The following is a 24,257-nucleotide window of genomic DNA, read 5'->3' on the forward strand; positions in this document are numbered from 1 at the left end:
TGATGTGATGTATGTATATCTGATGTCAGTTTTACAGCTTCTTTTTTGGGGAGGAATGAGGAAAAGTATTAATGTCTCATCTAAACAGAATAGGCTGGGTGAATGCTATAACATATACTGGGTATATGGAATATCTTAATATAGTGCTGGGTGGTGAAGTAGCTTCAGTGGAAGGGTCTGAAGGTCGCAGTTCTGAAGTAAGGAATCAGTCTAGTTAGGTGTGCTGTAGTTTCAAGCCTCACCGAGTTTTCAAAGGTAGAAGTAGCAGATTTTGTGTAAACCAGTAGGAATGAATTCTATCCTGTCTTAATATTTCAGGGTAGCTTGGTGTAAAGTTTTCACAGAATTTGCTCAGACTGAGCTGGTGGAATGGGACTTTAAGATGAGTTAAGTGCGTTGGAACTCCACAGTGGTTCTTTCTTTCGCAGTACTTGAACTCCTAGCCACAAGTGACAGTGTTCCTGGCAGATGGGTTTGAGGTAGAAATCTGCAACTTAACCTTTGCTTCAGTGTTGTGTCAGCACTGCATATTCTGAGTTAAGCTTGCAGTCCTAGTGCCATATTCAACATGACTAGACATACTCTGAAAGGGAGTTTTTAATACAGTGCTTCTAGACAGGCTTGCTGCAGGTAAAGCATTTAACAAGAGCTTCTGCAGTGCTCGATTTTGTTTCTGTAGGTAAAATGGTCTTGACGCTAAAGCTGCTGTCTTACAACAGCCTTCAGCAGGTAGAATGCTGCTGGTGTGCTGCAGTCTGGGATAGGTACAGTCAAGGGAGGGGATTCTCCTCCTCTGCTGTGCTCTGGGGAGACCCTCCCTGCAGCCCTGATCCAGCTCTGAGGCAACAGCACAAGAGGGACGTGGAGCTGTTGTAGCGAGTGCAGAGGAGACCACGGAGCTGCTGTGAGGGTCCGTTTTAACCCAAACCATCCTGTGATTCCATGATCATGCTACTGGAGCTAAGGAATGCTGTCTGCCTTACAGCACTGGGGTCTTGGGCTGAACGTCTGGTGCAGGAAGGCTGAATGCTGAAAGCAGGGCCTTTTCTGGTTTCAAATTGTCCCTCAACAGTGCAGCTCCTGAAACTGTTCTGTATCTCAGCCAGACTGAGTTTGAAAGTGTCCCCAGCAGAACACACAGTTCTAGGCTTTGCCTCCGCTGCTGCCTGGCGCTGGTTGTGCGTGTGGTGCTACTCAAGCTGTACTCAGGAGTTATGTGGGAAGGGGATGCTGATGCACTCCTTTTTCTCAGAAGTCTTTTATTAATTGTTAACTGACCCAGTTGAATTGCTGCTTTTGTTTAGTATTTGTGGTTAAGATTTGATGTGTTACTTGATAAATGCTCATGGGTTTTCCACAGGTAAAATGTGCTTAGTCCTTGTGGGTTATGGACTATGGTTATTGGATTGGTGGATGTTAAGGCAGCTGTCTGTTTAATTCAGTAGTGAGAACTAATGCACTGAAACTTCGTGCTGGGAAGTTATTCAGTAACTGGTTAACAGCAGAAAATCCTGCTGGTGAGCTTAGCAAGGTGAAATGAAAAATGTACAAACCACAAATTATGTATTTCAGAGCCTGTTCCTGGAGGTAATAAAGCTTTCATTGATATCTGTGCTCAGGCAGATACTCCTCCTGGCTCTAGCAAGACTGAACGTGTTGTTACTCATGTTGGTTAACTCCTATACAGGTAGGACCTCTAGCTCTTATTTCTGAGCTTTTATTTCATCTTGACTGCAAACAAAATGATTCCCTGTCACTTGCTGTGACGCTGAAGAGACAGGATTGCTTCAGCCCTCATCGGAGGGCAATGGAACACACATGTTGCCTGTCTGCTGGGCCGTGAGTTACTGCAGGGTATTGGCAGGTCTCTTCCTGAGATCCTGTATCAGGCTGAGGTAGAAGCCAGGCTGGTAGCACATTTCATCTAGTTTTGATTTGTCAAGAGCTCAAAGGTAGATACAAAAAGCACTTTGTCCTGCTTGCTCTCCGGAAGGCTGACACTTGACGCGTTCTTTCTTTTGCCTATTCACTTGTTTCTTAGCATGCTGCTCTTGCTAAGTGAGGCTCATTGCTTTCCAGAAGTCACTTCCACTGGCCAAGTTCAAAGGCTTTCACATGTAGGTTGAACTTCTCACACCAGTGATTTTGAACGAGGTGCTTGTTTGAACCCTGCCAGTTTCCATCCTGTCAGTGTAAGTCAGTGAAACTTCTCTGGTAGCTCTTCGGCGAAACCAAGTGTGCCAGGGCTGAATCTGACTGCTGCCTTCCATCAGCTCCTTGAGGCTGAGTCTGCTTTCCTTCTGTTGAATGAGGGAAGAGTAAGACTGAAGGTATTCTTAGATCAGTGCAGAAGAAGCTCTAGAGAACCATGAACTTTGGGGTTCTGGTGGACTCTCCAGAGAATCGTTCCTGCTTATTTATGCTTTATTGCTGAGGGGATCAAAGTCTGACAGAACCCCTGGAAATACTGCATCCAGGTTCTAGTTTTTTTTATACATTGTGGTAAACCTTTGTCATTGCTAATCTCAAGTGTGTAGATAATGCCTGAGTCTTTACCTCGCTGTGTAATCTTCATGTGGCCACTCTGAAGCCTGGTCATCAGGGATTGAATTTTCTCATGCAGATTGGAGCTGTGTGAGAATTTCCCTGGCACTTGCAGGTGATCACAGAGTATCCAGTTTAAGCTGAGCTGGGTTTCCTGCTGTTATTTCATGCTTTTGGGGTTTCTGTTTGCATTTACCTCAGTTTAGCAATAATTAACTCAAAGCATTGAAGTGATTGAGTGGTTCTGCTGGGAGAACAAACAAAGAACCATAATGCAATAAGCATTATTGCAGCTTCCTGGTAATGAAATTCCAGTAGTGGGATACTTGATTTAATTTTGAAGCTCTGGGAAAATAGTGGTGGTGACAGAAGGACTTTATAACTGCCTGTCACTTGGGCAGCTACGTAATGCTAGCAAAAAGCTTGGGGGATGCAGGAAGAATTGCAGTGGTTTTCCAGCTGTGGAGGAATGTGTGTTCCTATAGGGAATGTCTTGTGAGCTGCTTGTTTTTCACATCTGAACATCAAAGAATGTGGTGTGCAGCTATGTCTTTAATGACTGATGCTGCCACAGCCTGGATAACACTGTTTGCATCCTTCTAGTGATGCTCTCTAGGTGTATTTAAGCTGGAAACTGCAGAGTTAAGGACACTTGGATGTTGCTGCCTTGTTCTCCTGCCAAACCATTCAGCTGAATAGAGCATTGCCTGTCTCCTGAAGTGGGTGTTCAACATAGGTAAGAACTGCACACTAAGGGATAGAATGGGGGCCTTTTGTAAAAGCGACCAGGTCAGACCCAAAATCTGGCTTTAGATGAGAAGAATCTTACTTCAGACCTCTAGGGCAGTGTTTCTGTACAGCTGCTCTGGCTGTAGCACTAAGGATGCTTCCAGTAAAGGTGAATGTCTTGGCTGTAGGTGGCTTTGGCAGTGTTCTTGGCATGAAGACTCATTTAACAAACACTGCTGTAGGGACAGTACAGATGCAGCCTCCAAAGACCCCACTAAAGAGCTCTGCAGAACTCTGCTGTGTGTAAGGCCAGCTCTGACTCAGTAGAGAGTGTAAGCATGTGATTAAATCTAGAGCAGTATCCCTGCACAGGGCAGAGCTGTGGAGGCTCCCAGCCTCACCAATGAGGGCACCAGTTCTATCCCAGATTGCACACCATCTCAAAACCTTGTTTCTTGCCTCACTGTGAACTATTGTGCTTACCTTTAGGCACTGTTTTGCAGCTCTATAGGAGGAAGCACAACTGTATGCTCTGCTGAGCACCAAATGGCTGGTGGGCACTGCCTGGCAGCGGCTGCCAGTGTGGAGATGGTGACCCAGAGGCAGTGCCTGTGTGCAGATGCTCTTCATGTGCAGGGAGGTGTTGTTTACAGGCAACATTAGATGTTGATGCTGTTTCACACATCAGAAGGTTCTTGTGTAATAGAAGCCAGCTTTTGATAGTTTATCTTACTGAATTTTCTATCAATTTTACAGATAGTGCCATGGGATTAACATTGTATCTGAAACGTGGCTATTTGGTGCAGTTATTGAAGAACTCAAGATAAACGTGTATAGAACAATGGAATCATAGAATTATAGAATGGTTTGGATTGAAGGGACCTTAAAGCTCATCCAGTTCCAACCCCTGCCACGGGCAGGGACACCTTCCACTGGAGCAGCTTGCTCCAAGCCCCTGTGTCCAACCTGGCCTTGAACACTGCCAGGGATGGGGCAGCCACAGCTTCTCTGGGCACCCTGGGCCAGTGCCTCAGCCAGTCAAGTGCCTGACTTGAAAAGTCAGTCTTCCTCACAGGGAAGAGCTTCTGCCTAAGAGCTCAGCTCAGTCTCCCCTCTGGCAGGTTCAAGCCATTCCCCTTGGCCTGTCCCTACAGGCTCTTGTCCCAAGCCCCTCTCCAGGTTTCCTGCAGCCCCTTTAGGCACTGGAGCTGCTCTAAGGTCTCCCCTTCAGGAGCCTTCTCTTCTCCAGGCTGCCCCAGCCCAGCTCTCTCAGCCTGGCTCCAGAGCAGAGCTGCTCCAGCCCTCACAGCATCTCCATGGCTTCCTCTGGACTCACTCTAACAGGTCCCTAGTGGTTCAAGTAGTGGCTTTAGGATACTTTAATGGCATTATGGAAGCTGGCTATCATATTAACAGAACCATTCTAAATATACTTCAGCATTGCATTCTTGAGGAATTGTGACGCCAGGACTTGAATATGAATGCATCTTATGTATGAGAATGACAGAACAGCACATACTAACCTTGGAGATAGTGTTTCTCCCAGCATGGCTTGGGGTATGGTACAATTAGCTTTTGCTTTTGATGTGTTATGCCAACTCAGTAATGTGTGGCTGTTCAAATGTGTGCTGCTTTCTTGTCTCTGAGCTTGCTCCTGGCTAATAGAAAGAAAGTGCAGGGGTGTTCTGGACAGGAAGGAACATCTATCCTAGAGTCAAACTGTCTGCAGGGCGCTGCCTAGCACAGCTGTCCTGCTGTCAGTGAGGGTGGACTTCCTTGGCTGTGGAATCAGTAAAATACCGTCTCTCTAAACACGATCTTAAACTGCCTGGTCTCCTTGGCAGATCTAGAACTAGACAGTCTCTTAACCATACCAACCCTTCAGGCAATCTAAAGCTGGGTTTTGTTGCAGGGACATGTGTGGATGACCCAAAGGAGGACTTTGGTAGGCTGAGGAAGTCTTTGTTGCAGTTGTCCTCCTTCCTGCCCATACCAGCAGGAGATGGGTGTGTTTTTCACAGGGGAATGAGCATCTACTTGAAGTCATAAGCATCAGATTCTATTGTGAGAGGCATTAGTTGAAAAGTTGAAGGGAGGTAGCCTTGAATGCCAGAAGACAGGACTGGTGATGACTGATGGAGGGTCTATACCTTGCTTCAGACTTCCCTTCAAGTGCCTTGGGTTGCTGATGGCATTTGACAGACAGGTTGTACCAGAGACTGGTGGTAGTTGTTGTGGCGTTGGGACTGTAAAGTGGAGGGTAAGGCAAGGGGAAAATTGCTGCATTGATTTCCATATCTGTACAAGGCCCATACATTAAATGTACACTGCTAAAAACCTCCCCCTCCTGCCCTCCCTCTGTGAAAGCAAATGCCAGGCTTCAGTCCCTCACTCCTACTGCTTTAATCCTTCCCAGGGCTGCTGTCAGAGCCGCTCTGCTCCATGCTCTGGCAGTCTTGCCCAAGCCCTTTGCTGTGAACAGCACTGGTGCAGCACTTGATTGAGCAGTGGAAGCCTGAGCAAGTGTTGCTGGCTGGTTCTCAAGTCTGACATCATAGCCAAGAATTAGATGGCTCTCTTTCACCATGGGGCTAATGAAATAATTCCTCCTGTGTTATTCATTAACTCCCATTTCATTCAGTGGCTCCTGGGAGGATAACGAGTATGGCAGAGGTGAACTTGCGTAAGACTGCAGACATCCTTCTGTAAGATAAACAGGAGTTAAAGCTGTGGCAGGCAAAGTGGAAGCGTGGCCGTGATGCCTCACTGAAGCAAGTAACATGTGGGGTATTACACACACTGCATTTAAAACTAACTTAATGGCTTTTTCTGTTGCCTGTTTCTAAAGCTGTTGGAGAAATAACTGGTGCCCAGAGACAGACAAAAGTGTCCGTTAGTGTGGAGGCTGCATCTGGCTGAGTGGCTGTATGGAGAGGTGATGTGCGGCCCGGTGTTGCAGTGCTTCAGGGCCAGTGTGGGACCCCAGCAGATGAATTGGGCCACCTACAGTAGTAAAAGCACATGGAGGGAAAAGCGTCTTGGTGAAGTTCAGCTGTTTCTGGTTGGTGTACGTTCTGGTACAAGAGCTTGTGAACCTTGTTGGGTTTCCAGTTTTACCATCAGTGTAGCTTGAACATGTGTAAAATTTGAATAACCCTTAAACATTGGTGTCATGCATTCATCCCCCTCATGTCTGCAGTGCTTTCAGCTTACACTGCAATATGCTGCTCTGCAAGAAAACTTCAAAGGGACAAAGATTACCTAATCTGAAAAGGGAATTTCACTGGCATTATGTGCAAAATGATGAAACTTGAAAGCTCTGCCTGGCTTTATCAATAGGTCACAGAAATCCCGACTGGGTTGGGTTGGAAGGGACCGTAAAGCTCATCCAGTTCCAACCCCCTGCCTTGGACCAAGGACACCTTTTACTAGAGGCCCTTGTTCAAAGCCCCTCTCCAGCTCTCTAATTGGCCCAGCCATTTTCTGTAGGCCTGACTATGTTAAAGGAGGCTTTGGGGATGAGGTGTACTGAGTCCTTGTGTTGACCTGGGCTTCCCGGTAAGTGTGGCTGATGCTCTTGACCAAGCTGCCTCACCAGACGTGAGCACTGTTCCCTTTGGAAGCCTTGCCAAGGAATTCATCTGCCTTACAAGAGAAGTTTATCGGTGCTGTGCAACTGAGCCAGTAACTAATACAAATGAAGATGAAGGTGCTTGTGGGAGGAATGATGATTTTCCACTGCCTGACAAGCTGTCTCATTGCTTTTGGCTGTTGCTGTGCGTGCACTGGCATGAGTAGTTCATCCCCACAGGTAATAACTGGGATCTTTCTAAGCAGAGGCTGTAATAACTTTGGACCCCTGAAGAAATCCAGAACTTGCAAGTGGCCCAGTAAGGTCTGAAGTTTCCTGGTGTTTGGAGAAGCACTGACTTTAACTGGGAGGAATTTCTAGGTGGTGATGTGGTGAGGCGGGAGGCTGCCGTCCTGGGGAGCTAGAGGTGTCCCTGCCCTGCTGTGCATTGGGGAGCTGGCTGGGATGGTACTGGAAACTCATGCAGGTGTGTATAGAGTTACAGTTTCATTGTTAAGGATGCATCTTCAGGCCTGAGCACTCATCTCTGCAGCTCAGCCGCAAGCTGGTGGAGTTACACTTCCCTAATGCTATAGAAATGGGGAGTATTTGAAGAACTACACTTGAGTCATCTGTTCTTGGTACCAAAACTAGAAGATACTTCAGATGCTTGAACTCTTACTATGCTTCATTTTCCAACCTTTTAGAAACACATTACTACCACTGAGCCATATGGGACCGTGTGAAAGCTGTGGTAAGCGCTGAGGCTTTTCAGAGGAGATGCCATGAAATGAGCAGTGTAGAGAAGACTGACTTGGTTCAGAACTGCACACTGACTAGAAGGTGTGATTAACATGAAGAGGATGCAGCGTTTTGGGTTCAGGGAGAGTTGTCCACCTAGTTTCCTGAGTGAAGGTGGGGTTTATGGGAGGGAGAGGATGGAGAAGGAAATTAGGGATCATGCATATCCCCAGAGAAGCTGAACTAAAGCTTCACAGTGCTTGCACTTCCTCATGTGTAATCCTTCACTCAATCCTTTCATATACAGAGACATGTTAAGATGCAATTACAAGTTGATTTCCATGCATGTATGAGTAGAGCAAATATCTGCTGTGTCATTAATCCTCGGCTCCCAGGCTGTCAGCTTTGCCTCCCTTGTTTACTTTATTGTGCAACTACGTGTAAGATCCTCATCCAAAAACCCATCACCAAAGCATGCCTGGCCTGGGAAGCATCTTCCCTTCCAGCAGCATTTACACACCCCTGCTCTGGCTTCCTGAGCTGTCCTGTGTGTAGTAGTAAAATACCAAAGCAGGCTATTGTTTCTTGCCTCGTCTTGGCAGAGGTTCTCCAGCACCCATGGTGATGCTAACTGGGGAAAGGAACATCTTCAGTTCACGTCAAGCTGTGAATGCAGAAGTTTGGCTGCGAGTGCTGGGTCGTGGATGTCACTGGTTGTTCCTGAAGCTTCCTCCATCAGGGGAGACTTTAAGAATGGTTCTGTCCCTGGATCAGAGCCATTACATTGCCAAGCTAATGTCACAAATGGGGTACTTTTAATGGAACAGACATACCGTGGATCCCTGTACTTAGTTGACAGAGTAGTTTAAGCTTGTCAGGTAAGCTTTCCTTACATAAAGATGTAACCTTTCCTCGGGAGAGGAGTTTGGCATTTAAATCTAGATGTGCAAAGCTGTCTGTGAGCTCTTTCAGGAATGCCAGGCCTGGATACTGAGGCTGTTCCTGAGTGAGCTCTCAGCTGAATTACAAATGCTTTTTCAGCTCAGCTCTGAGCATTTGCTCCTAGAGCTGTGTTCACACACAGACTTGTTCCACCAATATGTAACCTCTTGAAGTAACAGTGAGGGGGACTGAAGTATTCCCAACATTGTTCCTGTCTTTGGCTTTCCCTGGTTTTGCTCAGTGGGAAGGAGTCCTTTGAGTATTTTTCTGACCTTAGTTTAAGATTCCAGCCTTAATCTTGGAACAGGTTGTCTAGAAGGAGTATGCTTGGTGCTACTCAGGCCTTGGCTGGACAAGCGTGAGCAACTTGATGTAATGGGGGCTTGAACAAAGGGATGTTTATGTGTCCCAGTCAACCCAAATTGTTCTTGGTTTGTGTTCTTTCTACGTTCCTGTTTGGGCTTAAAGGGGCAAAGGTGTGTTCTGCTTTTTGGCAATGGAATGCTGAGTCCTGTTGCTGTGACTGTAACAGCACAGAAGTCTCTGGTGGTGAAGTGGAGTCTGTTTCAGCAGGAAAGGTGCCTGTGAAGCTCAGTCCTGCACCTGATGGCAGCTTTGCAGGCAGTTTTGGTAGTTATGGAATGGAAAGAGATTCGTGCCCTTTCTTGGTTTGGGCTCTGACCAAGGCTGACACCTCATAAGATCCTTGGGCGCCTGAGCAAGCTGAGGTTCAGTTGTGTTCGTACGTTGTCAGCAGCTTCATCCTGCAATGAGATGATGTCACTTGAAGTCAGGGGGGTTTGTGCCATTTAATTTTGTCAGGAGCAAAGCAGTAAACCAGGACCCAAACCTCAGGTACCAAACCTCTCATTGCTCCTTATTTACGTTGTAGCTACTTCTTCTTTTTCTGCCAAAACTTTCCTGATTTACTTTTGAATCTAAGCAGATGCATCCTTGGTATTTTCTCCTCATGGGTTTCAGCCACACATCTGAGTTCACTGAGTACAGACTTGGGTTTGCTACGAGGTTGGTTACAGAGGGTACTTCAAATGGAAGGATAAAGAACAAGAATAGACTAATTTAGTTGATCTTACTTATTTTTTACTGTGAAATGCTACTGCTGTGCATTTCATTGAAGCTTGGTATCTGCAGGTCACAGGTAAGAATTGGACTGTTAGAGATGTATAACTCACACTGGTTTTATATCTTTAAGTAGAACTGGAGCAATACCTCTTCTTGGTAAAACCTAACCAGCAGTATAGGATTTGGTGGGGGTTGATTTATGTGAGCAGGTAGGAAATACACCCTTAAACCTTCATGTTCCCTAGAGAAACTCATTCCTGTTGGGTCATCTTGCTATTGAAACAGTGATTTTGAAGGGGATATAGTTAACTATGTAGGATTGATTCCTTTTTCCACAGAGGGCAAATACCTGCTGGTATCTTCCTAAGGAAGGCTGAACATTTAGGCCAGTGGGATTTTAACTTTGAATGTGGGAGGGGTGAGTGTGTGGCTGATGAATAGTAACTGGGTTATACCAAACCTTTTTTCAGTAGCTGTCTGCTGCAGAACTTGAGTTCAGTTCTAACTGAAACTCAGTGTTTTGCTATACATATGTGCCCTAAAAAGAACCACAAACCCTTCTTTGGTGCCTCTCTGAAATGCCTGAATATATTTAACCTTGGCTTCATGCTGTTTACTTTTTTTGAATAAGCATATTCTGTTAATACAAGTAAATTCTTCCCTGGCTCTGAATGCCTGTGCAACTTCAGTGCAAGCTGACAAGCTTGTGTGCTTCCAGTATTGAGGAAGCTGTTATGGAGAGAGAAAATTTGTGGGGAGTTGTCATGGTTGAACTCGACCTCTCTCAGTAGTCTGGAAACGTGGCTTGAGGAGTTGTAGTTGGTGTTGCCTTTGGGTCAAGATTTGAACAAGACTGTTGCATAGAACACTGCCTTGGGTGAGTAGCTGGAGAACTGCTGGGCTCCACAGTAAATAAGGTTAAAAAGGTAAATCAGAGAATCAGGGAATCATGGAATGGTTCGAGTTGGAAAGGACCTCAAGCTCCTCCAGGTCCAACCCCTGCCACGGGCAGGGACCCCTTCCACTGGAGCAGCTTGCTCCAAGCCCCTGTGTCCAACCTGGCCTTGAACACTGCCAGGGATGGGGCAGCCACAGCTTCTCTGGGCACCCTGGGCCAGCGCCTCAGCACCCTCCCAGGGAAGAACTTCTACCTTATCTCCAACCTGAACTTCCCCTGTTTAAGTTTGAATGTATCACCCCTTGTCCTATTGCAGAATAGAGCCAGCTGGTTCTAAACCACCACTGCTGTGCCCTTAAAGTGACAAAATCAGCTCCTCTATTGAAGACCTCTCTACTTACTACTGGATATTTGTGAAGAGCTGATCTTCAAGACTACTTCTGGAAATGGAAGCACATTCAGACTAGCTTCAGGATTCTTTAGGTGAGCCTAAGAGATGCGCAGTTATTTCATGCACCTCCTGCCTCCCACATCACACAGTCAAACCTTGTTTGGAGGCCTGCAGCTGGTTCAGCTCTCCAGTGTGATGCGGTCTCTGCTGTTCCCAGCTCCGAGCTGCAGTTCCATGGGCTCAGTGTCCCTTTTCCAGTGTGTTTATAGGACCCTTTCTAAGACTTTCTCCCTTTCCTTGCCTTTTATTTTAGTTGTAGACTCTCATCTCCGGGATTTAAGTGCAACTCGCAAATGGGAATAAACAACTGTCTTAAATCACTTCAGTATCTTCCAGATATTAACTGTGGGAGAAAAGGTATTTGCTCTTCTGCTCTTCCTCCTAGGGAATTGAATCAGCTGACCAAAGAAGGGACATCAAGTAGCAGGTCTTCTGGAGACAGTGCTGGTAAATGAGCCAGACCTGTTTGTGTGTCCCTTGGGATCTAAATATAGGAAGCCTCCTTAATTGGGGAAGGCATCTGAGTTCTGGGTATCTCTTAATACGCATAGGGAGCCTCAGCACTGCTGTGCCTTGCTGAAGGGCAGTGCTAGCACCAGTCTCCTGTCCCCCAGTGGAGAGCTTGGTGAGGAGCGGAGCATGCTGCTGGAATTTGGGGAAGTTCAAACTGGCCATGGGTTGATGCAATAACCTGTGTGTTCCAGTCTGGAAGGGGTTGGCTGCAGGGCAGTAACCTGTTCCAGGAAATCCCGTGTCTGGCTTCAAACTGGAACTCGCTGTCTCACTAGGAGTGGCAGAAAATTCCTTGCACTCACTGAAGCTGCTCACGGTTCCTTACCCAGCTCTTGCTGCTCTCCTTATCATGCACAAGCACACATGGGGTTATCTCCTTGTAATTTGGCTTTTGCCTGATGTTATTTCCAGTATTTACATGTATTTAGCAGCTGGTTGAGCACTGAGGCTGTTGCTGGCTCTTCATGGCTGTGGGTGATGCACAAACAAGTGTTTGCTCTGCACTCTAGAAAATGGCTGTTTATGATCCTAGAAAAGCTCTCCTGAGCCTTGAACAACTTCTGAAAGGGGAGATTTAGCTGGTCAGTTCATAGCAAGGGGCCTCTTGTGGCTGAGGGTTCACCTCAGAGTTGACAGATGCTGGTGGAAGCATCACTGTTGTGTTACACCTAAAGATGGATTCAGGTCCTGCTGGTACAGGATACGGTTGTCTCTTTAATAGCTTTAGTGCAGGGCTTCTTGAGGGCAGTTGGTGTTTGAACTAAATTCTGCCCTTTCAACTTCACCTTCTTGATGCTTTGAGAAATAAATAGGTACAGTGTTCAAGGCCAGCTTGGACACAGGGACTTGGAGCAAGCTGCTCTAGTGGAAGGTGTCCCTGCCCGTGGCAGGGGGTGGAGCTGGAGGAGCTTTAAGGTCCCTTCCAACCCAAACCATTCCATGATTCTATGAAAACTGTAGTCCAGAACAGTGCTGTGCAAGGTGTGCAATAAAAGAAAGCCCTGGTAACAGATAACGGCTTTGACTGTGTCCCGGCAGATCCTAGCTCTGTAGTTGATCAGTGCCATTACTCAGCTTCTGTGGGGGGCTGAGTTCCCTGTTACAGCCACCTTCTATTAATTTAACCTACTTAATGCTTTGAGAAATAAATGCTTATTCATAGCAGGTACTTGGTATTTCAGTAAAGCTGTCTTATGGCAAAGGAACTGGGTGGTGTTTTGCTGAAGAGGTTTTAAAAGCTTTGTGCCAGGTAGAGTATGGTGAAAATGTGGTCAATTTACCCACTTAGGAGCTGATAGCTATAACCTGGTGTAGGTTGTTCTCATGGAGTTTAGTGGGGAAAACACTGATTGGAGCATAACTTGTAACTCCAAAGGAATCTTCCCATCAGACTCACTGCTTCCTGGTTTCCAAACTCTCTTTGAATTACTTGTAGATCTCTGTAGTGTTGCATTGACTGTCAGTGCAATACAAGGTGTAAGGGGCCTGTACTGGTGGGTGCTGTGTAATGCTGCTCTCCCACAAGAGCAGCTGCCCCGTCCCAGTGCTCAGCCAGGTAACAGAAAGGACTGAGTTCAAGCACAGTGTTATGGAGGAGGGCAAAGGCATGAATAGGTGTTTGGGAAGGATGAGTAAAACCTTTGAGACTCTGATTAGCAGCCTCTTACCCCTGTTTGTTTGTTGCCTTCTAGAAAGGAATAACTATAGGAGGGAAGCGTGACTCATGGCAAATGGGCTGTAAGGACCTCAGAGCAGGAATGGGAAGTATGAGGAGCAAATTATTCCCTTCTTGCTCTGTTCTGCCGTTTCAAGTGGAAACTTTGCCTGCCTGGTCTCAGGCTTGCTCTCTTGCTTTTTCCATTTCATAACTTCAGTCTAACGTTGCCCTACTTCTCATGGAGGCTCTTTGGTTACATTTGGACAGAACATCCCTTCCACACACAGAGATGACGCTTGGTCACTTATTTAGCTTAGAACCTATACAAGTCTGTCGACTATACAAGTGTGCCGTGTTCTGTCAGCTCTCATACATGACTGGTAGATTCAGATCCACTCCTTGCAGATCTCTCCACATTCAGACTGATCCATGCCGCTCGTTGGTCCTTCCTGGTAGATGTTACCTGTCTGTCATGTGTGTCAAGCTGGGGAATACGGAGTAACTGAAATAGAAAGAAAATGACAGAATGGGTTGTTCATTTGAGCTTTAAACTCCCAGTGGTTCATTAGAAGATCTCCGGTGGGCAAATTGTATCCTGGTTTATGTATGTACATCAAAAATGGACCTCTTAATGCCAGGTCCAATGACTCCCATGAGTTATCAGATAGCTGCAGTCTCAGGAGGGCTTCTACTGCCTCTCCTCCCATGCTCCTCTGCCCTTTCAACCTTTGCTACTGTTTGAGATGGTTTTCCTTGTAACTTTTTGAACTGCTGCTTCTGCATTTAGTTTTAGAAGAGTGCAAGAAGTGATCTTTTTAACTGGTATGCAAAGATCATCAGCTCAAACTGCTTCTTAGTGGGAAGGCGGAGGAAGCTAATATGCCTACCTGTGAAGGGTTCAACAAGAGACTCAATTACCCACCATTAACCTATGAGTCAGTGCAGTGACCTGGTGCAAAACCTTTGTGATGCTTTGGACTCTTACAGTTTATTCTCCACTCACAGCAGCACAGGTAGAATGGACAATGGCATCACCCATTTTCAAAATGCTCTTAGTTTAATGCTTCCTATCTGTGTTAACCACAGAATCCCAGCCTGGTTTGGGTTGGAAGGGACCTTGAAGCTCATCCAGTCCCAACCCCTGCCACAGGCAGGGACCCCTTCCACTGGAGCAGCTTGCTCCAAGCCCCTGTGTCCAACCTGGCCTTGAACACTGCCAGGGATGGTGCTGAGGACAGATGAGATGCTCAGTGTGGCTGCTCGTCTCCACTTACTCTGTCATGCAATTGAGTGTTGATGTGGACAGACCTTCATACTCAGCAGCTTTCCAAACTGGGAATCATGTCACTTTACAATTTAGAGAAGTGTGTGATAGAGAAGGCATGTGGCAGTAGAAACCAGAAGATTTCCCTCTGAAGATCAGCATTCCTTCTCTGTGCACAGGTTTTAAAGCTCTCTGTTAAGCAGTGAGCTCGCTCTGCCCAGCGTTGGGAGCATCAGTGTCTATGGTGCCAGCTCCAGTGCTCCCACCCCCTCGGTGGTTTTTAGCTCTGCCAGAAGCTAACCACATTGCCCAAGTGGAAGGGAGCTGATAGTGTTCTCTTCCTATTCCTTAGCACACTGACTAGGGTAGAAATAGTTTTGGGGGGAAGCAAGTAGAATCCACCAAGAAGACGACAGAAAGGAGAACAGTTGATAGCCAGTACGTGAGTTAAAGGTGGGCAGAAAGCAGCCAAACACAAAGGTGTTGCATGGCTGGTACATGTGTGATGGTAATAGTGTGAGAGGAGGTCCAGTCACTGCAGAGATGGTTCTGTTGGAGCAGTAGTACCATGAAGTCAGGAATGTGAACAGGAGTAGAGAGCTTTTAACCATCAGCCACATGTGTTGTGTTGAGATTGTGACATGGTATGGCCTAACCTATGCAGGTATGCCCTGCTTCAGCAAAGAGAGGAAAAAAGTGCGCCTTTAAAATACTTACTTGTGGTTTGTTTTCTCTGCATCTGTATGAGGACAGTTTGTTGGCAGCTAGGGGAAGTTCGGATTTGTTTTGTTCCAGAGCTGCTGTTCTCTTTTGCCATTTCACTTTATGCTAAGCCAGTCATTCCTCCTCTGTTCTTGGTGGATACAGCCCTTCAGCTAACAAACTGAAGGGACAACTTCCCAATCTGTGAATTCAACAAGCGTGTTTGTTAAAACTCAAGGGTGCTTTTCCAAGCTATTTGCCAATGTTTTATTTAAATAAATGTCAAGAAAACCTGTGTCACAGACTTGTGTAGTTTAGGTCGGAGGCCATGTCCTCCAGTGCCCTGCTTGGGGTAGGGCCAACTGTGATGCTGGGGTGCTCAGGAGCTGGTCAGGTTTGGAGTATTTCAGGGATGAAAGTTCTACACCTTGCAAATGTGAATTCTGAGTTTCCCCCTCATAATTACATTATGACTGGTGTTTCACTGTTACAGGGTGATAGCATCATCCCACTGCTCCTCCAGAGCATCTTCCAACAGCAACCTATGGGGGCAAGAGCTGTGTGCTAACTGAAGTGTGCACCTAATGCCCAAGTGCCCAAAAGAGTCAACAGGGAAGGATCCTAAGGAGGTGGTTCAAAGCAAAAGCTTAGTTTTGACTGTTCCTGTTCTCGTCACCTTGAGTCCTGGAGCCCTGTGACAGAGGGACTTCAATGTGAAAACTGGGCAGTGTTGATCTGCCCTTCAGTAGCTGTGCCTGAATAAAGAAACGGCAAACCAGCTGTGGGAATGTGACAGCCCAGGAAGAAAGATGGTGCAAAGCCAGTTCCTTTGCTAGACACAGTTGACTTTTTGTAGGATTTACTGAAATGGTCTTGTTCCTTTTTCCATTTTCTACCCTTCACTTTCCTAATGGTGCATGCAGGTCTGGAGCAACAGCACAAGAGGGACCTGGAGCTGTTGGACCAAGTGCAGAGGAGGCCATGGAGACGCTGTGAGGGCTGGAGCAGCTCTGCTCTGGAGCCAGGCTGAGAGAGCTGGGCTGGGGCAGCCTGGAGAAGAGAAGGCTCCTGAAGGGGAGACCTGAGAGCAGCTCCAGTGCCTAAAGGGGCTGCAGGAAAGCTGGAGAGGGGCCTGGGACAAGGGCCCGTAGGGACAGGCCAAGGGGAATGGCTTGAACCTGCCAGAGAGGAGACTGAGATGAGCTCTTAGGCAGAAGCTCTTCCCTGTGAGGGTGCTGAGGCACTGGCCCAGGGTGCCCAGAGAAGCTGTGGCTGCCCCATCCCTGGCAGTGTTCAAGGCCAGGTTGGACACAGGGGCTTGGAGCAAGCTGCTCCAGTGGAAGGGGTCCCTGCCCGTGGCAGAGGTTGGAGCTGGAGGAGCTTTAAGGTCTCTTCCAACCCAAACCAGGCTGGATCCTGTGAATCTGCTCGTTGTGGATCAAACGGCAGAGCTGATGTGGAGGAAGTGGTGGGAGCATGTGGAGGGGAAGGCTGCAGCCCGTCCTCAGGGGCAGCGATCTCAGGTGTGTTTAACTCTGTTAGCAGCAATTTCCGCACCGGTGCTTGGGTTGCTTCTGCTGTCAGTAACTGGTTTGAGATCCAATAGAGTTCAGGGCTGTGTTTCTTCTTACAGTCAGCTTTTCCTTTCGCTTTGGCACAAGAGTTTGCTTGGGAAGTGATAAGGTCCAGGGTGCTTATCTGTGCCTGCAGCCCTGTGGGGGGAATGTGAGGAGCCCGGCCTGGAGCGCTTACAAGGCTGGCAGGGATAAAGCGGGACTATTAGCACTTGTATTGGAATGTGTTTGTCCTGTTTTTAAACTGCTCCACAAAACTCCTGAAATTCAGGGGCTTCTTCCAAACCTCGTTAAATTCAATAACAACTTTATTGCAGGTTTTGTGAAGGTTTGTTTTTTATCTTGGACCTAAAGCACACAAACTAAGTCCACCTCCTGCTACCCTCAGTGTGTATCTCGCGTGTTTCAGAGCAAGGACTTGGCCAGGAAACTGGCTCTAAGAGTCGCTGGAGTTGTGTAGCGCTCTTCTTTTTTTGGTTTCCCATCAAAGGAGACTTTGTACCACCACGTGGCTGTGAAGTTGAACTTGTTGCATGCTCAAAGTAAAACTGTGTACTCTGTACCTCGTGTGCTGTGATTAAGAAGCTGTGGCTGCCCCATCCCTGGCAGTGTTCAAGGCCAGGTTGGACACAGGGGCTTGGAGCAAGCTGCTCCAGTGGAAGGGGTCCCTGCCCGTGGCAGGGGTTGGAGCTGGAGGAGCTTTAAGGTCCCTTCCAACCCATGGTTCTGTGACAGTGAATTACCAACCTATAAAACTACTGGAATTGTAATTTGGGTTGTTGGTTGAGAGAGATTCTAAAACAAATTAAACAGCATTGATCTTTGCTGCAGGTAACTGAATGTTGCTCTTAGAAACTGCTTCAACACTGCAGTCCATGAGGAGCAGAGGCTGGTGACAGTTATTATCATCCACAGGGTGGTTTCTCATAGCACTGGTTGTCTGAATACCAGCTGAAGGGAGATGGAGATGAGCTGTCCCTAACGTGTGTCCGCTGTGTGTAATGTTAGAGCTTCTTTGGCTTGCTGCATGTTTTGCTTTTAAAGTAAAAAGATTAAGAGTTAAAGCCTCATTTTACTACTTAAATGTACCTTTAAAACTGGCTCTACTCAGTCTTAAAATTATACATCTTTTTGTACATACTGTATTTCTTCCCTGTCATAAGCCCTAATGGACAAGACAGATCCAAGGTAGAGATTTACGTTCTGTTAATGGACCTGAATGTGAAACTCCCACTAATTGTGGCCCTTCAGAGTAGGTGCAAACCTTTTGTAGCAGCAGGATGCTGTGTTTATACAGTTAGGCTTTCCAGGCACATACGCATGCAGCATGCTCTTGGGAGAGCTCCAAGGTATTGTGAAGAGCAAATCCTCTGGCACACGGGATACAGGGGAGTGGAATTCCATCAGTTTGGCTGCTTGCATGCGCAAGGAATGGTTGGGTTTGTCTGGAACATGTAATTTTAGGGTTTGGGTATTTTAGTATGGAATGTTGTGTCCCAGCCGTCATTCCAGTGCTATGGGAGCCTGTGGCCACCTACTGAAGTGAGTCTGTGGGAGTGAAGCAAATCAGAGCTTTTCTCCAGATCACTTTTGGGCAAATCTGTCTTTGCCACACAATACTGACACTTCTTTTTGAGGCACTGACTGTACAGCACTTGGGAAGTCCAAAGACGGGGCTTGGGAGGAGTGGTACCATGTGGGCATTGCTGGTCACCTTGGGTTGGCTGCAGTTTGCCCAGCAGTACTTGGGCAGTGGCCAGTCACGGAGGTCTGTGTCTCTGCCTTGGAGCAGCTGATTTCAGTGGGAAAGCTGATTGTAGTGTAAAATTAAAGCCCACTTTTGAGGATGAGTACAAAAGCAGCTGGATCTTCTCCAGGAGAGCTCTCCTCTCGCTCGTATTGCTAAGGGTTGGGTTATTTTTCATGTCTGTGCACCAAAGAAGTTCAAAACAAGCTTGAATTGCTTTGTGGATGTGATTTCTGACCTGTCCCTTAGCAGAAAGGAGGCCTCAGCCAGCACACACTTGCCTGACAGATCCAGTCACTGAATTCCCTCTTTGGGCATATCAAGCTCTCAGCAGTTACCCCTTACATAGTACTTTTTACTTTTGAAGACAAGCTACCGTAGCAGTTGAAGTTCTTGTATAAGTTGCTGGCTGTTTAACAGGTGTGTTTTTTCAGGTGAAGGTTCACGTTTTAAAACACCATCTTTTTATTTGCAGTTGCCAATGTGAAGTATCAGAAGAGCACAGCTTGAAACTTTCTGGGACAAAGAGAACTGGTTTATTCCCTCTTGTTCTTTGGTAAGCTAAATGCTATTACTTTGGTGAGATGAGCTGCCTGTTGAAGGTGGGGTCAGTGGTTATCAATGATTCCTCTCTTAATTATGAGTCCCCCCCGCCCCGTGCCTGCAGTCCTGCACCAGCTCGGGGGCAGCAACCCAAAAGGGACGTGGAGCTGTTGGAGCGAGTGCAGAGGAGGCCATGGAGATGCTGCGAGGGCTGGAGCAGCTCTGCTCTGGAGCCAGGCTGAGAGAGCTGGGCTGGGGCAGCCTGGAGAAGAGAAGGCTCCTGAAGGGGAGACCTGAGAGCAGCTCCAGTGCCTAAAGGGGCTGCAGGAAACCTGGAGAGGGGCTTGGGACAAGGGCTTGTAGGGCCAGGCCAAGGGGAATGGCTTGAACCTGCCAGAGGGGAGACTGAGCTGAGCTCTTAGGCAGAAGCTCTTCCCTGTGAGGGTGCTGAGGCGCTGGCCCAGGGTGCCCAGAGAAGCTGTGGCTGCCCCATCCCTGGCAGTGTTCAAGGCCAGGTTGGACACAGGGGCTTGGAGCAAGCTGCTCCAGTGGAAGGGGTCCCTGCCCGTGGCAGGGGGTTGGTAACTGGATGAGCTGCAAGGTCCCTTCCAACCCAAACCAGTCTCTATGTCAAAACTTTGGGGTTCCTGTCTAAAATGCAGAGAGCAGTGGTGCCACAGGGTGTGAGTAGTTGTTTTGAGCTTGAGGGTCAACTCAATGTGATTTTGATACTGAAATAAATGGAATTCGGGAGGTGGGCAGGGAACAGTGAACCACTTGGCTATTTCCTTCTTACTTCTATTCCCCTCTCATTTTTCTTTCTCATTGCTGTAAGTACAACTTAAATATAGGTGAATTTAAATGATCCTGTATTTACATCATCTTTTTTGTTTAGAATCACTACAAACAGATGGTTATTGCCAGCCTTAATTACGTGCAACATTTAGAGCAGAGGCACATCTGAAATGAAAGGTAATTAAGATGTTCGCATCCTGGGTGAACACAGGCTGAGGTTACAACCTTAACTAATCACTCATCCTTTCAGGCAGAACATAAAGATGGAGAATTAACAAGACTAGCCCTTTTTTGGTGTAATTTAATATAGATGAAGCTCCAGTTGAAAGGACAGCAAATAACTTGGTAACATCATCTTTTCTGGCCTCAGTCTTGACAAAAAATGCTGTTTCTAACAATAAAAATGAGTTTCAGTGCACTCTGTAGAAGCTATCTGCTCCTTATAGGTGATATTGTTGATCAGTAGGAGCCTGAATTTGAGAATGCTTTTTATGAAGGTGTTTTCCTGGTTAGATATCTAAGGTGTCCTGGACCGTTTCCATTTCATTTCTGGGAAATGGTCTTTTCTATTAGGGAAGAGCTGATGATTTGCCAGCTACAGTTAAACACAATGGGAATTCTGATTCTGTTCTGCGTGCAGGTGGAAATGAGTTCGAAAGCTTTGGGACAGGAGGAAGTGAAATTGAAAGTGGTCTTTCAGATTTAGTGTCAGGGGCTGCCTCCCAGAAGAGTGTATGGGCCCTGGTCCTGTCCCCAGCGAGGCCTTCCCTTTCCCTTGTGCTCCCTTCAGCAGTGGTGAGATGATGGAGTGGGGTCAGCTTGTTGACATGATGGGAAATCAATTCTTGCTCTCAGTGTTCGCTGTCCATCAGATCAACCAACTTTGTCCTAACAATTCAATGTTTCTTGCTCCTTTTCCCAGCAATTTTTAGGAGTACTTTCGTGTTGTGCAGTGGAGTTGATGAAGCCTTTCACTAATACCTAGAAGCACTGTGAGTGTGCAAACTATTTGCTTTAGAACCAGTCTTATAAGTTCTTGTATGATTTATCTTGGCCATATCATGGTTTATATCTGATAATCCCAGCCTGGTTTAGGTTGGAAGGGACCTTAAAGCTCATCCAGCTCCAACCCCTGCCACGGGCAGGGACCCCTTCCACTGGAGCAGCTTGCTCCAAGCCCCTGTGTCCAACCTGGCCTTGAACACTGCCAGGGATGGGGCAGCCACAGCTTCTCTGGGCACCGTGGGCCAGCACCTCAGCACCCTCACAGGGAAGAAAAATCCCCATTAAAACTGAATTGGGTATGTTTTTTCACACAGCTTTCCCAAAATGCACCTTAGGAAGGCAAATTCCCATACACATGTAAACCAGCACACACTATTCTAGTAGAAGCTGTTTGCAGCTGAATGCAGCAGTTAAGCACAGAGTTGTCCTGCAGTCACTTCCATAGTCTCTGCTGATGGTTTATGATGGATTTTAGGAGCACAGCTGCAAGAAATTTTAAAAGCCCTAATTTCCTAAGCTAATCCTGGGTTTATTACTATGTAGATGTAGTAAACTTTAAAGATAAGTGTATCCAATCAATTTGAAGTATAAAGGAACAGTTTGGTTACAGCACAGTGCCTAACATATGAAAACTTTTCATCAGTGATACTGAGCAGGCTTTAGCTGTGTAATAAAGCTTATCTTTTTAATTAGGTGGTTGTTTCTCTGGTAATTGTCTTTGAAGGTGTCTTCTGGAATAGCAAGGAGTTTTTCTGTTTAGGCTTTCCTATTAATGTTTAAAGCTTTGGTGAAGTCCTACATAAGTTATCATGGTGAGTTCATCTAGAAGTGTTTGATCTTAACAGCTTTTAACAGTGGTGCTATTCTGGCAGAGCAGAATTGGGGCTGCTGGACGGGTGGGTGATCGCAGAAGATAACGTCTGGCTCCAGCAGCCAGCTGGAGACTGAGATGTCCTCAGAAGCGTTCACACAGATGTGCTCTCATTCTTCTCCTGGCCAGCTGTACACCTGACAGCTGGATGTGGACCCTACCGTTACTGTAAGGATGGAGAAGGAGATTTATGTAAACCTCAAGTTTTAAACCCACCTCATCTTGACTCATAGTCCTCATTGCATCAGGATACACCGCAGAGTTACTGCAGTGTGTACCTTCCTTGACAGCTGAGCTGCAAGACTGAGGTTGGTTGGACAATTCAGCCTGTCGCTCAGCCAGCCATCAGCTTAAATAGGGTTGAGCAAAAGGCTCAGTCTTCAAATCTTGGACATCAAGAAGAATGGGGCCACCGTGGGAGCTGAAAAACATACAGGGAGAACCAGAGATTGGAAGCTGAAGGCAGATGTGTTGGAGAGAACTGCTGAACCCCTCCTTTCCTGGTATCTGCAAGTCAAGAGCAGACATGGGCTTGAAGATAAGTGGACCCAAACACAACCTACGTAAAACACCAGGTCATGCTGGAATCAGGCCCAGGCTCTTGTTCTGAATACAGGGGCTGGAATTTGATGGCTTCTGGTGCATTAAAGATGAAACCTGATGAATTTATGACCTCTTTAGCTTTAATCATTGTGCTCTTTTAAATGTGCTCATCAGTTATAGCATGGCTTCCATATGAACCATGGTTACAGCATGGGTTCCATATGAACTGTCTTTCTTTTGCTTCTTTTGGAACAAAAATGTTCCAGGATTCTGCCTTTTTGAAACCAGTATCAGCAGTAATGCTGTCTCCATCTCACTGGTGGTAAAATGTGTTCTAAATTCCCGTTGTTTCTGGCAACTTAAAAGAATGTTCCTCTACCCCATTGTTCCTGCAAGCGTGGAAACTTCTGTGCTGGTGTTTGATGTCTCCTTATCAGTTTCCATACTTGATAGATTCCAACTTCTATCAAGACTTGTAGCTTTTGTTTGTTTAAAATTGAGGGGTTTTGATCTGCTTTTTGCATAATTTTTTTAGTGAATTTGTGGCAGTTCCAGCTTGGTTCTGCTCATAATTCCCTCCTTTTATACAGAGGCACAGGCGGGCAGAGGCACAGACACACACATGCATCCTTCTGCAAGCTGTGTGATTTTGAACCAGCTGCCCAATTTTTATCCACTGTTTTTCCCCTGCTCTGGGGACCTATGGAGCCAGGCTGAGAGCATTGGGGCTGTTCAGCCTGGAGAGGAGAAGCTGCATGGAGACCTCAGAGCAGCTTCCAGTGTCTGAAGGGGGCTAAAAGGATGCTGGAGAGGGGCTCTGCATCAGGGGCTGTAGTGATAGGACAAGGGGTGATGGGGTCAAACTGAAACAGGGGAAGTTCAGGTTAGGTATAATCAGTACTGCCAGAAAATCTGCAGATGGTGAAGGATTGGGGATTGTTAGATAGCGGAATGAACAAGTCGTAGAATCCCAGACCGGTTTGGGCTGGAAGGGACCCTAAAGCTTATCCAGCTCCAACCCCTGCCACGGGCAGGGACCCCTTCCACTGGAGCAGCTTGCTCCAAGCCCCTGTGTCCAACCTGGCCTTGAACACTGCCAGGGATGGGGCAGCCACAGCTTCTCTGGGCACCCTGTGCCAGCGCCTCAGCACCCTCACAGGGAAGAGCTTCTTCCAGTGTGTGCTCTTGGGAGGGTTGGTGCAAGAAAATGGACATTTTGATACACCTATTGATGTAAAAATGAGTCATAACTCTACAATGAGGGATTTTATCTGTGTATGAATTCTAATTTGTGTGCTGTCGTTGGAACAAGATTACTGGAGGAGGATCCAACAACCTGTGTTTAGATACCAGAGCAACTGATGCCCACGATTGCTTTGGTTTGATAACCTGTGTGTGCATTGCCATGTGCAAAGGACTTGGGAGACAATGTAGGGTGCTCTGAGCTGCTGAACATGTTTGAATTACAGCAGCAGTGATGTGAGGGCTGCGTGCAGGCAGGTGCCCTCCAGCACCACCTTCTCAGGTGATCCTTCAGAAGGAGCAGACACATTTGAACCATTCCGTCTCTCAGGATCCTGAGGCACTTCAAATGGATTTTGTCTTCTCAGAATTGATGTTTGCTCGCAGCTTTCTGACAGCTAAATCCTCAGTCTTTAAAAGGTGATTTGTATTTATTTGCCAAAAGGAAATGAATTTAACTTCATCCTTACACTTTTCTGATTTTCTAGATTTTTAAGTGAAGAAAGAGCCTCAAAGCATTGTGAGTAAAGACGAGGATTGCTCCTCCGCTCCAGGGCCTGTCATGGTAAGCAAAATGGCTTTGTGGAGCCTCTTACAGAGCAGAATAGGCTAAAGTCCAAAGCACCAGAGAATTAAAGTTTACACATGGGGTGGCTGAACTTTAAGGTAGTGCTAGATTAGACTGGGTTGATGCCTTTTTCCTAATGCAGTCATAAAGTTTGCTATTATTTACGACTTTCTAATCAAGCTGCAGGAAGGAAACACGTTGTAGTATCATATTTAGTTGTTTCAATGCTTGTCTTTGAAAGTGGAGTAACTTTAGTAAGTGACTGATACCTGAA

The 24,257-nt window shown here is 46.7% G+C and overlaps 1 protein-coding gene across 5 annotated transcripts in view; it reads left to right on the forward strand.

Annotated features, from left to right (window-relative positions):
* The window catches only part of MTMR3 (myotubularin related protein 3), a 77,274-nt gene that overhangs the window by 12,359 nt on the left and 40,658 nt on the right, over positions 1 to 24,257 (forward strand). For 2 of the 5 annotated variants that reach the window (XM_080628493.1, XM_080628494.1), the window contains 2 exons: positions 18,892 to 18,972; positions 23,904 to 23,980. In XM_080628493.1, the coding sequence (XP_080484619.1) occupies positions 23,978 to 23,980 (3 nt within the window). In that variant the 5' untranslated portion in view covers positions 18,892 to 18,972; positions 23,904 to 23,977. Of the gene's footprint in view, positions 1 to 10,691; positions 10,992 to 17,312; positions 17,858 to 18,891; positions 18,973 to 23,903; positions 23,981 to 24,257 lie in introns of those variants that run through there. The other 3 variants (XM_080628495.1, XM_080628496.1, XM_080628497.1) reach the window with 3 other exon arrangements.

The sequence above is a fragment of the Psittacula echo genome (genome assembly GCF_963264785.1).
Source record: "Psittacula echo genome assembly, chromosome: 13".
Classification (NCBI taxonomy): domain Eukaryota; kingdom Metazoa; phylum Chordata; class Aves; order Psittaciformes; family Psittacidae; genus Psittacula; species Psittacula echo.